This window comes from Pezoporus wallicus, unplaced genomic scaffold (assembly GCF_028554395.1).
Source record: "Pezoporus wallicus isolate ANWC-B61680 ecotype Strahan unplaced genomic scaffold, APGP_CSIRO_Pwel_v1 contig_8042, whole genome shotgun sequence".
NCBI classification, from domain to species: domain Eukaryota; kingdom Metazoa; phylum Chordata; class Aves; order Psittaciformes; family Psittacidae; genus Pezoporus; species Pezoporus wallicus.
Genome location: NW_026639380.1, coordinates 526,872 through 539,888, shown reverse-complemented (window position 1 = coordinate 539,888; position 13,017 = coordinate 526,872). Strand labels below are relative to the sequence as shown.

The window sequence follows — 13,017 nt, the reverse complement described above, 5'->3', positions numbered from 1 at the left end:
GCAGGTTGTACAATATTAAATTCTGTGTCTTTGGTTTAATCACAATGTCAGTAGGCAGGACCTCAGGGATGTAACGTCCAACAGCATTGTGTCTGCCAGATACATTCATCATGCTCACCCAGGCATCCACTAAACATTACTGGTGTTTGATTTTCATTTAAATAATCAGGTTTGCTAAAAAGTTCATTAAAACTGTGACTGGTTTGTTGTTGTTGTTGTTTTTGTTTGCTTGTTGGTTTTTTTTTATCTCACAGGAGGTAGGATTTCCTCTCTCTTGGACTGCCTGCATTTTGCAAGCATCCTTCAGAAAGCTGGCATCATGTCCATATGAGGAAAACAGGATTATAAATTCTGCAGGTTAAGTCTAAAGAGATAATAAGGGAACCAAAAAGAGCATGAGGAACAGTTTGCAAAAGATAAAGGGACAAATAGTAGACCTTTTTTAAGCATATCCAATAACTTGCTGGAGAATTTATAGGAGTAGGTCCTACTGAGAGGAATACAAAAAGAGCTCTCAGAGAAGATACTGCTTTAGCAGAAAAAACAGGCTAAATTTTTGGCATCGCTGCACAATTCCACAACTTCCCGACCCACAAATTGCTGGAGGCTCAGAGACTTTTCTGGGCACAGATGGCCACACACTGCCTCGCTTTTATACTTTCCCATTGTGCTTACTACTGGTAACTGTCGGAGCCAGGAAGCAAGCCTGAACCAAATGTTTGATATAGGCATTCTAGGCTTTGCTGTGGTGGTTTTTTTTCTTCAAATTACATTCATTTGGTGTGCCTATATTGCCAGTTCAGTCCAAAACAAGACAAGACTTACTGGCAGTTTATGCAAACATTTCCTTTAGTCAGCAGACTAGCTAAAACCTGAAGCAGGAGCCTCTGTGTCGGTGGTCTGCCTGCAGAGCTCTTCTATGCCTGAGCTGCTGACACAGGTCGCCATTGGGCAGTTGGAAGGCTCCAGCTCAGGAGAGCACATGTCATAACCAGTCCTTCTGAGAAGAGAGCTCAAGGGCATTTTTCACTTAAAGCATTAACAGGTCTCTTGAAGGGAATAAAATTTCCATGAACTGGGGCCAAATAAAACAGCCAGGTTTTGAAACAGAACAGCCAGTAGATGAGGCAAGTAGATGAGGGCTGGATACGTGTTATAATAGGCTCAGGAGATTTATCCCTTCAGGACATTCATGTCATGTACTTAATTTCCAATTAATTAAAGTAATGTGCTGATAATAAATTTGTGCAAAGCAGAATTACAAATGTTAACGAAAATTCCCAAAATCTAGCAAATTGGCAGAAGAATTTCTTTTGAAGCTTAGAATATAAAATCCTCATCAAGCTCACATATAGGAAAGACTGGGCTTGTCATTTAATGTAGCTCTCTTACTTTATAAGGGAAATGACTGGTATTCCTAGTACTGGCTCAAGATTTATTGTCTACACATAAACATTCTTCTGTTGTGAATAATAAGGGACTTCCAGGGAAAGTGTGTGGCTGTGTTCCCAATTACACAGATACACCATCACTTTAAGGCAATGCAAATACAGGCTGCTGCTGGAGGGGATAATTTGCCATTCTCAGTGTCCTGGATATGTGTTGCCAGCCAGCATGGTAACTGGACCAGGGAACTGGTCTATTTATAAATAAATAGGATCACTGAAAAAGTGGAGATAGATAGACTTGTCCTTTGTGGTTGCAGCCCACACCTTGGCTTAAGATTAGGAAAGAATCACACATTTTATAAAGAGATGAAAATAAAATCCAGTTTAGAACTGTCAGTTTTCCTGTATCCTTTATATTTGGGCTTAGTTACTGTGCTCTTTTTTTACAGTAAAAAGCTAGTTTGCTGCCGGAACTGCATAGACAGAAAGTGCCACTACATTGATTCCAGATGTGATAAGAGTGATTCTACAGAAAAATGCAAATGCCATCTACTAAAAATGGAGCCTCAGAAGAAAAGGAAAACTCTCTGCTAAGCCCATAGCCCTGGAACTTGACGAAAGAACCTGAAAAGTTCAGGATATAATAGCACAGCTGACTTGTTTAATCTAGTTACCCTAAAAATAATTGATGCTGGGAGAAACAACTTTATTATACATCTTTCTTTTACATGAAAGATGTATTCAATAAATATTAATACATCTTGCACCATATACCGTATTTATTACTTCATATTTATGAAAGTAATAAATATGGTATAGCATTTTAGGCAAGTAAAGATGGGGAATAAATCCCTGCAGCTCTCTGCCACTGGTTCTATTCCCTCTACTTTAGAAATTAGAAACCTGATACGGGAATGAAAGAATTACTTTGCAAAAGTCTTTTTCTCTTGCTGCTGATAGCATTATCTCTCACATTCTTTGATCAACAGAACATTTAGCTAAAGGAGCAGTTTAGAAGTCTCTTCTATACTATGAAAATTAGGAAGAATATCACAATACAAAAATTAGCAGGTAGAGAACATGAATGACACTTGATAGAGGTGTCATATAAATTGTCTCTATGCCAAATTTTAGCATAATCCTGCCTATAGCACTGAGATTTTGCTTTTGTGCCATGTTTGGTAGCTGAAGGTTTTATTCTTCTAGTTGGATTAAACTGTTTCAATGAGAGATATACAGATTTATTTCTTAATAGGGTTCAGCCTGCCCAGCAGTCATTTAGCTGTAAATGCTACCAGTTTATGGCAGAGCTTCCCAACTTAGTTTGAACAGTCACTGTCATCACAAAAAGAGATGATAGCACTGCACATTTCAGTATCAGCAGTGCCAGCAGCAGGTTCTGGCTGTGTGCAAGGCTGCACATGCACTGTAGTGGTTCTAGGCCTAGTATTTCTCTAAGTCCTCTGCTGGTCATTGAACACAAGGTGGAGAAGGAAGTGGCCTTTAGTCATTGCCTGTCTCCTCCAGGGTTGTTTTGAAATTGCTGCCACCACATGCACCTTACCTGCATGATGCCTGCTTCAGAACTGAAATCACAAACACATTTTTAATGCTTCCCATTCATTGATTGCAGAGCAAAGGCCATTAAAACATCATTGTGTATTTAACATTTCTTTTGCATGAGGAAAAGGAGAGATACAGAAAAGGCCAACATCTTCAAAAGCATTAGTGCCTAAGTCTTACTGAAATCCATCTAAGCTAGGAGTCTAACAAGCTATGGACAGCTGTGCTCAGGTGACTTAAATGGAAACTCTGTCCCATGCATTCTGAGTTCCACCTCACTTGGTGAAGTCATACATCTCCCTCCAGCATGCAGCAAATGTTGTTCAAGAAAACACAGTGTACAGAAAAGCATAACAGGCTTTTTTGAACTTTTAGCAGACTGAAACCTCCTTTAATGTTCAGAAGTGTTTCCACTTCTGGAGAGCACCACTAGATAACTGCCAATAACAGAGTCTCATAAGGTTTTGAAAAGCATACTTTATTTAATAGGCACATCATTGCTTTAATAGCACTGGGCTGCACAGCTCACATCACCATTTGTAAATGGTTTTGTTTGATTACATTGCATTTCCTCAGTGTCGGTAGGATTCAAGTAAAAAAGTTACTGCTTTTATTTCTCTGTCATTTCTCAAGATGGAAAAAACAAAAAAACAGTAAACAACTAGCACACAGGAGCATAATACAGACAGAACTGCCTGCTATCCCAGAGAAGTCAAGACAAACTGAAACTTGAGTACTGAACAGTTAAAGCTGCAAGACAACCACACTACATTTGCTCAGATGGGATTTTGCATTATGCAGGATAGAGATGAATGTTGCCCACTAATAAAACAAGGGGCTGACTTTATCATACTGAGAAACAAAGACTGTCCAACACAAGACAAAAATGAGGGTTTCAAAACAAAAAGCTCACATGAAATTAGCTTCCTTATTATTTCAGATTATAAAAGTTGTACTCCCTCAGATGTAAAAGTTAAAGGCCTTAAAGAAAAGTACTGCTTACAGAACTCTAAACCTGCAATTTAATCAGCTTTCTCCCCTATATTACAACTGTTTGTGATAAGATAAAACCATTGTTAAGAGACAAAAGCATAGCATTCTGGATTATTTTTGCAATTAAGTAGTTTACTTGGTTGCTATATATCTTCCCTGAAAAACTACATTTTACTATTTTATTAAATTCCACCAGTAGAAGCATACAAAATCAGAAATCAATAGAGGAAAATAATATTGCTCTACGAAAGAAAAAAGCATGACTTCTAACATACTTTCATGAACATTGTAAAAGAAGCACGTATGGCATTGAAACCTTTTGAAAATGGAGAAATATTTTGTGAGTTTCAATACTTCTAGGTTTTACATTCTGTTTTCTGAATGGATATTTCCAATGTTAATAGCTTGTAATTTTTTTATATATTTTTTCTATCACTGTATGGGACAGACAACCTAAAATCAACAATGCAGAAATCAAGCATGCTGCACACTAGTTACTTTAGTTACTAGCACTTTACACTGACGTCACCTACTGTATTTGTAAAACTCATTTTTAAATCAGCTTGTCGAACCTTTTGAGAAGCAATCTGGGCAATAAGGTGGGTATCTTTAGTGTCTACCATGAAGATGGTCAATTACAGATTCAGAGGTCGCTCTCTCCATACAGCGCTGACGAAAATGAGGTGTAATCCAGAGCCCCAGGAACAGAACCTGGGCCAGTGTATGGAGGCATTCTCTTGATGCAGTATTGAGCTTGCTCAGGAGGCAGCTCTCGGCGTAACTCATCTGCCAGGATATAGGGCTGGGAGGGGGGAAAGGATTGACAAATTCAGAATGTATTTTTCAGACGCAAGATTTTATCTGTATCTGTGACTATTAAGCTTGGACATCCTGCCTGTTTCTCTGAGACCAATATCTTCCTCAGTAAATTCCATCCCTGATGTTGAGTTGAAGGGGAATATCTTACCAGCAAACTGATTAGATCAAAATCCAGTCTCAGGCTATGTGTCTACGTGTTAGCTACCAAGCAGTGTGCAGCCATAGGTAAACTGCTACTGATAACAGCTCATCCATCCATGGATAGCTAGTCAGTATCTCCAAAGCGAACTGCTGTCCCTTCCACAGCAACAGGACAGGCACATTTTCAGTTAGATCCTGTTAGCTTTAAGGTCCTAATGTATTTGCAATAAAGATGCATTAATGCTCTTAATGGTTTGTATTTCTGATATGAAGGATACCCTCCTGTTAAGAGACTTGACATTATTTAAAAAGGCAACATAATGAAAACCATTTTTTCCTGAGACCCTGGCTTTCACCTTCCACATGAATTCCTACTAAAAACATGTCTGGAATTCCAAATGTGATCCGCAGTAACTGGGATCACAAAATCAATACAAACAGCCAAAAGGAGAAAATCAATAGAGCGAGCTTGGGCAATTAGGGCTGCTGTGATCTCTTTTTTCTCCGTAGCACAGAATTGGTTTCCTGGCAGCACTGTTTATGGCCCTGACTCTTTCAGAAGCTCTTGTATTGCCATTATCCTCCCTTTCATCTTCATACACCACTCATTCACCAGTGGATCTGGCTGTGGGGAGGAAAGTATGCCAAATTCAAAGCTTCCTCCATGAACTCAGTGACTAGAAGAGGCTTCCTTCTTCTCCTGCTCCTCCTAGGATAGGGGTGCACCACACTGCATCACCCTGTTGAATGAGCTGTCAGGTTGCAACATGGTTCACAACTAGGTGTTGTCTTGTGCAACTGACCCTGGCTGTATTCCAGAGGGCCAGACTCTGCACTGAAACATCCAGACAACAGCACAAAAGGCAGAATGATTTCCCCTCTAATCAAGGCTGTTGTGTGGAAACAATCTGATGTACAGTATATCTGTTATATAGACAAACTGCCTAAGTCTTGTCTAAGATGTCTGATTTTATGTTACCTCTGTGATATGAGGGTACACAGACAAAGTCTTGAATTCTGCACCTATTTCAGCTAAGAGTCTTGGTTCCAAACAAGAAGAAAAGGCAAAGGCTTTCTCTGAAGTCTTAACAAACTGAAAATAAAGCTTCACTCTTACTAAAAGGCTTGTGTAAGACTTTCAGCAAAGAAGAGCTAAATAGGAGAGCTGTTGAATCTTCCGGGACAGCAGCATGATGACTGACCTTATCTGAAGCCAGGATTCTGAAGGAAGCTATCACTTGCTCAGCCGTGTCTGTGTCTGCCGTTTCTCTGGTCATGAAGTCAATGAAGGACTGGAAAGTGACAGTTCCTTGCCCATTGGGGTCAACCAGAGACATGATTCGGGCAAACTCTGCTTCACCCTTTCACAGAATCCAAAACAAGAAAAAAAGTGGTCACCATAACATCAGTCGCCAACAGCCCATGTCTCTCATGAACCAGAAGGGACCAGTGGTTACCAAGTCTTTAAAGCATCTTCCTGACTTAGGAACATAAATGTCAGTGAAATTTGGGATCTTAAATGCGCACCTCTCTTCTGTAGAAAGGACTCAGTGCTTTTGAAAAATGTACTCCTTCTCCTAAATATGGTATCTTTCAATTAACTTTCTGTAACTTCTCCCCCCTCCCAGCCTCCCTCAGTGCCCTTTTAGCTTGTTTTAACTTAACACTTAATTTTCCACCCGTCCTAAATCCATTGCAATTTAGGTAACACAAAGGGAGGTGAAACAATAGCCTAAGAAGCAGTGTACTTACTTCTTGGTTCAGTGTGTCTACAAGGGAAACAATTCTGAAAATTTCATGCCAAATATAGGACAGATGAACTAATGCTAATCCTTTTTTCCACTAAAAAGGGTGCATTTGGGCGTGAAATTTTAAAATAAATAAGTGAAGGAAAGAAAATGCAAGCCCAAAGCTAGCTTAGGAGAATTAAATAGCATCAAACTCATTCTTCCTCATGCAGTTTAAAAAGGAGAAAGAAAAAAAAAACATCAATAACTAACCGTTAATTTCAACTTTTAAAGTTTCCTTAATTCAAAGAGCAGTGCAGTGAATCACAGAATATGGTTTTCAAGTGTCTAGTTTTACTTTTAATTTTCTTTTTTCACCATTTGGAAATAGAGAAAAGGCAAACAAGAATCTCCAAAGTGCAAATTACATTGTTAGTAATATGCCAATTTAAATAAGCTTTAGTGCCACTCTGTTAATGTTATAAACTGTAAGCAGAATCATTTGCCATTGTTTCTTAAAATTCATACCAAATCATAACCCATTGAAATTAAGCAAGCTCTGAAATCATCGTGGTCCATCAATCCATTCTTCCTCTATTGACCAAAACAACATAAGGAATATAGAAGAGAAGGTTTGAAGAATCCATTTTCCAGAGATGACGAGTTTAGACCATTGGCATATTTGATCCAGTGTATGAATATATTCATTGATATTGCCCAAGCAGGTCACCGGAATCATCAGTTTTAAAGCAGGAAGAAGTAACTAACATGTTACACACAAGAAACAGACATTTTCACCACAAAAAGTAACATCAGGAAAGGTCAGGGAGAGATAAAGGATAAAAGGAGGTGAAGGAGACAAAAATACAGAGAACACAACCAGAGAAGACAAAGAGAAGGGCAATGAGAAAAGTTTGTTACTAAACTAGTCAAATTCAGGAGATGCTCAAGCTGCCTCCCTAATATGAAATGTCTTTGAAAGGTTCTGCACGGGATGCTGTAGTGACTTAAAGTATAGTTAAAAACAGTCTGAAAATAGTGTGTCACTGACTGTTTCAAATACTCCACTCCAAGGCTAAGGTAGGTGCATTATGAAAGCTGTCTGCTGACATACAGGAAGTAAGGGATTTTTCTTCTGACTGCAAGACCTGGACTACAGCAGAGAGATGTGCACACTGGCTCAAAGGATGAGACTTACAAGACTTGGAAGCAGAACAGTAGATGACCTTGTACAAAAGGAGGTTGCTCGTTTTCCGGGCAATATCGTATTTGTGGCATTCCTGACTCAAAGTTGAGTAAACATTAAATGTATTATAGTTAGAAAGTAAATAAATGTTTCCTCTACCTTGTGATATAATGTAGCTGTTAGGGGAGAATTGTGTCATCCTAAATCAGGACACAGCAATAGAGAGCTTGTATAGAGCCCGAGGAAAAGAAAAAAATAGCAAAAGTCTGAGTGTAAGAAGTGTAGGAGCTCCTTGAGTTACCTAGTAGATTCCAAATAAACCATCTCAAACCAAGTAAAAGAAACAACCTGAAAGGTCTTTGAAAAATGCATAGAAAAATACAGCTCCAAGTGATGCTGACAGTCCATCTAATCCAGTTGTCTTCCCAGAGACAGGATCTTTTCAAAGCATTATGACCAGTACATTGTAATTTAAACCCACAATCTCTTTGGGTATTATCTGGTCTATCTGCAAACAGAACAATATTGGTTTCCTCTACCTGCAGGTCATTTCCAACCTGGCCTAGACTGATGAGGCAGGCTTTAAATTCATCAGAATGCAGATTGTCAGATTCATCCTAGCATCCCATCAGAGGTCATGCATTTGGGAAGGTGAAAGGAAAGAAAGAAAAATCACAGATCAGGTTAGTTGGTTAGTAAAGAACATTCTACATATTGCAATGAATTACCTAAAAAGGATACAACTTTTGCAGTTTCGTGATGTAGGTTTTTTCTTAGTAAAAGAGGGTCTTTACTTCAACTACAGATCTTTACTTCAGCTAGAGGTCCTTTCTAAACATTTTTGCTGACAAAGCACTTTTTATTCCACCAAACTGCCATTTGCTTCCTTCAGTTTCTGTTGTCATATAGTGTATGCGAGATGCAATAAAATGATCACTGAATCTAAGCAAAACATTTTTTTCCCACTGGTAATATTACTTAACAACAGAGTATGCATATCTCAAAAGACAGTAGAAGTACAAAATGAGTTTACAACTGGCATAACGTATTTTCAATCATCTGTCTTCTTTAATAACCTATACATAAAGTTTTGCTCAAAAAACTGACTTTCAAAAAGTCCCATTGAATTCCAGGTTAAATGGCTCCTAGTAACACCACATCAAACTGGATCATTGTTTTGAACCAATATTATTTTCCATCTGGCAGGTCAAGAAACCCACATTAATGTCTTAAAAACAGACTGGCTCATCGTTTTCTTTCTGTCCATACCAAATGTGTCCTATCAGTGGTGTACTTCAAATTGAGTTAACCTGAATACAATTAAAGAGATGTTCTAAGATGAACTATTACCCTTATTGATTTTACAGACTGGCAGATTGGAGAAGATCCAAGGTTTTCTGTCTGCTTCATATTTGCCTCCTAAATGAATAATCTATTTTTTTAAATTTCTATATAGTTATGCACAACTAAAATGATATGAGTTTTAACAAATGCACTGGGTTTATTTAACATAGGATAAAGTGGCGCTTTATAAAGTTAGCAACACTGCATTTTTGACATATCTTGCTGTTATTATATTGACTCCCTCTGCATCAACCTCCACCAGCTCCATAAAGAAAAGATGAAAAATAACGACAGGAAGTCACTGATGAGAGATAAAGCAAAGCTGCAAAACTGAAGCAGCATTTATTTAAAAGCCATAATCACAGTGAAACTTTTTTCCTTTAAAGTTTCCATTTTATAGGATAATTCCTGCTATAAATCATTCTGAATATGATGAACTAGGCTGACTTGAAACTCTCAAAAACCATCCTGGAGACAGGCTGAGACAGGTCGCACCAGGAGTGAAGTCAGCTCATTTTACCTTATTTCTAAAGCTGAAGATATACTGGGTGACTTTATCTATCAGGTGTTGGTAGAGGACTATTAGCTACTTGACTACCCTGGGTCAGTATGTGCATGAGCCCCCTAACCAGGCACACATGGCAGCGGTAGTTGTACAACAGGTATCAAAAGGCAGATGGGAGTAAGAAATGCCAGCAGTTCTACCAAGAAACCATTTTCTTTAGGAGAGGAGAGCAATGATTGTGCTGGAGCTCGCAACCATCATCTGGTTAAGTGAGACTCCCCAGTGAGGGTCCAAGTAGCTGTGCCACATGCTACAGCGGGTTTTCACATTCTCATAGTGATTTTTTCTAATCTGCATCATATATGTCCTGAAAAGGGATCTTTGCCTTTGCAGCGCATCAGAGTTTCATGGGATACAATGGTATTTTGCAGTTAATGCATAGATCAAGTCCATGCAAGTGCTGTATCACTGGGAAATGTTTCTTTGTATTTATTTTTATTGTTTCAGACCACCATTAAGCACTGAAATTAATTTTTTAAAGCATATAAATAACTTTGCTTTGTTCATCTTTTCCTGCAAATAAAAAGTAAACCACTGAAATTTCCTTTCTTGTTTCATTATTAGTCCCCAGAAATCTTTTCCTTCCCCTTTGTGATTTATATGTGGCCTTATTAAAAAAGTGAGCTTCTGAGTCCAAGTAATCCATTCTTAAATACATCCTCCAGGTTCCTGAATGCTAATTGACCTGCATAAGCCTGATCATGTGGTTCCTTTAATAGGGAGCTCTTGTTTTTCTGTTAGTAAAATATAGGGTGGCATGATGCTATCATTTGGCATGCAGAGCTCCTACTTAAAATCTGTAGTTTGCACAAAGATCAACAGTAGAATACATTAACAGCCATTAGGATATTACATGCGGAGCAATTGCAGGTATTTTGGCACATATTTTGCAATCTTATTAGAATGTACTAAATATACTGAATCTGAAAAAGGAATCCTTGCATAGAAAGACTTAAAGATCAGTGATTGACAATGCATCTGTGTGGTGTCCCTATTTGTCTGCATCCCATTATTCAGCTTATGCACCATTTTGAGCACTTCTAAACTGCTTCTGTGATTCAGACATTGTGTCCCACTTTATTTCTCTATGCAGTCACAATAAGGAAGGAAATAAAACCTGCATTGTTAAAGATTTATATTTATACCTACAACTAGACTGTGCCTGGAGGCACAGCCTCCAGCAAGGAGTAGTGGGTAAGCAGCATCCTCCTCAGGAATAACAACCTCTGGGGTATCAGTGTGCGAACATGCCTGCCGGAAGCACAGAAACCTACAGGGCTGCCCCTATGACCCAAGGGAGATAGCATATTTACCACTTGTCTTTAACAAGGATAACTTGTTATGATTTCTGTGCTAGCTCACCTCTGCTGGTGGATACACTGAAAGAGGCACAACTCTTCCTGCCTGTGTAATTCTTATATGCATGGTGCCCACTTACTGCAGTTTGAGTGTCAGAGGTGTGTAGCCCCCTCAAAAACACTTGTATCCTGAATAGTTTTCTTCCAAATGTTTAAGATGTAGAAGCCAGCTAAAACAATTCACCCAGTTATTTAGCTCTCTTTCAAAGGATAAAGAACTGCAGAATTAAGCCCCATAATGGATTATCAACTGCAAGATTCTTATTTTTTTTATATATTCTTCCTGGGGAGGAAGATAGCAATTCCTTCCTCAGATCTATAAGCAAAAGAAGTTGTTAGGTTTATGTCTACCAAAATACATTCTTTAAAACAGGGAAGGGAACAACTTTGCATATTAGTACTTTGCTCACATCTTCAAAACATACTAAGAGTCAAGACATTAAAGTATGTCTTACATTGGAGAAATGCCACAGAAGTCAGAGCTATAGAATGCATAAATGATTCTGTTGTGCTTAGGTATTTAAAGCCTACTCCTCAGGGACAGTATTCATTTTGGGGATCTTTTCCAGCTATTCATCACTGTGAACAGAGGTCCAGTTCTTTCAGCGTGGTTTTTAAACCCTGTCAGGCATTCAGAAATGCTGCTAAGCACAACAAAACTTAATACATACACTGCTAATTCCATCTGACATAGGAAGGATATAAAAATGAAAAACAAGTGTGCCTCTCTCAAACACAGTTTGGCCAATGTCTCCTCCTAGCCTGTGCAGATCGAGTTGCATCTGCCCATCAAATTACAGGGTAATTTAATCAGTTTAAGTTTCTCTTTTATCAGTGTTTCTACTATATGTCCCCTGCAGAAAGCCTGGCTTGATGACTGAGTGGTTTTAGATCTTACCTTCTTCCTTTCTTTAATTGCATTCAGCTACTGAGAATGTAATTGCTGCACTGTGTCAGTGCAAAAATCCTTCTAGACCAATTTCCCATGTCTGATGCTAAAGGAAGGACTATACTAAAGGGGGCATATGCAAAATGGTTCTTTCCTTATCATGATCCTTCCAAGCCTCTTTTTTAAGTCTCTGGATGATATCTGTCATGGGGGAAGGTAAGGTCTGCATCTAAACTTGCAGTCCAGACCCGGGCTGTTGAGGCTATAGAAGTTGATGAAGAATCTCCCACTTCTGACCCAGCCATTAAGGCTTCCTGCAACAGAGGCAAGGGCAAAACGGACACTGCCTGAAGCCATGACTCATTACAGGCAGAAGAAAGGAGGCAGCCAGGGTTAGGCAAGGATCTAGGATCTGTTATGTTATGCATTATTTTCATAGTCCATCTCCAACCTGCCTGCAGCTGTGTGACACCAGCACCCTCTTCCAAGGCTACGCAACCTGCTTTGCTCTATTGTATCCTTTGCTATTTCAAATTTTTACTGTATCTGCAAAGCCTAGAGGTCCATAACAGACTGCTGGTTGTGTAGGATTTAGCTTCTCCCTTCAGGACCTTCTGAGGCACCAAAAATGCCTGTAATATCCCCTTAGCCACTGAACCAGCCTTGCCACGAGCGTGGCAGAGAATTCATCTATGAACTACAAAGACACATGGATGCTAGAAATTGCCATCTAGAGTAAGATATACTAGGATTCAGTCCTCATCTTTAGAGAGCTATCAAATCTTTGTGCAAAGTCCCTGATTTGCCTTAATAGGGTTAGGGTCTCTCAAATACTGGCCTGTAATTTGTCCAGGACTGGTACTCTGTCTGCTGTTAATAGCTCAAATTGCTCAGTTATCTGCTCCAGTGCATTGGGAAAGTCATTTAGTATCCTACTTCTTTCCACCCCAGGAAATTTATCTCTGCTTCTATGATGTTATCTTCCGCTTCCTTAGAAAATACAAAAAGGAATTACGCTGCACTAGAATCACATTAAGATTTTCC

The 13,017-nt window shown here is 38.9% G+C and overlaps 1 protein-coding gene across 3 annotated transcripts in view; it reads right to left on the bottom strand.

Moving 5' to 3' along the window:
* Window positions 1–4,552: 4,552 nt before the first annotated feature.
* ACTN2 (actinin alpha 2) overlaps window positions 4,553–13,017 on the bottom strand; it is a 67,675-nt gene continuing 59,210 nt past the window's right edge. The window contains exons 19-22 of one of the 3 annotated variants that reach the window (XM_057414445.1): window positions 8,357–8,434; window positions 7,160–7,225; window positions 6,107–6,265; window positions 4,553–4,746 (exon numbers count right to left, since the gene is read on the bottom strand). In XM_057414445.1, coding sequence (XP_057270428.1) covers window positions 4,588–4,746; window positions 6,107–6,265; window positions 7,160–7,225; window positions 8,357–8,434 — 462 coding nt within the window. In that variant the 3' untranslated portion in view covers window positions 4,553–4,587. The remainder of the gene's footprint in view (window positions 4,747–6,106; window positions 6,266–7,159; window positions 7,226–8,356; window positions 8,435–13,017) is intronic. The other 2 variants (XM_057414444.1, XM_057414443.1) reach the window with 2 other exon arrangements.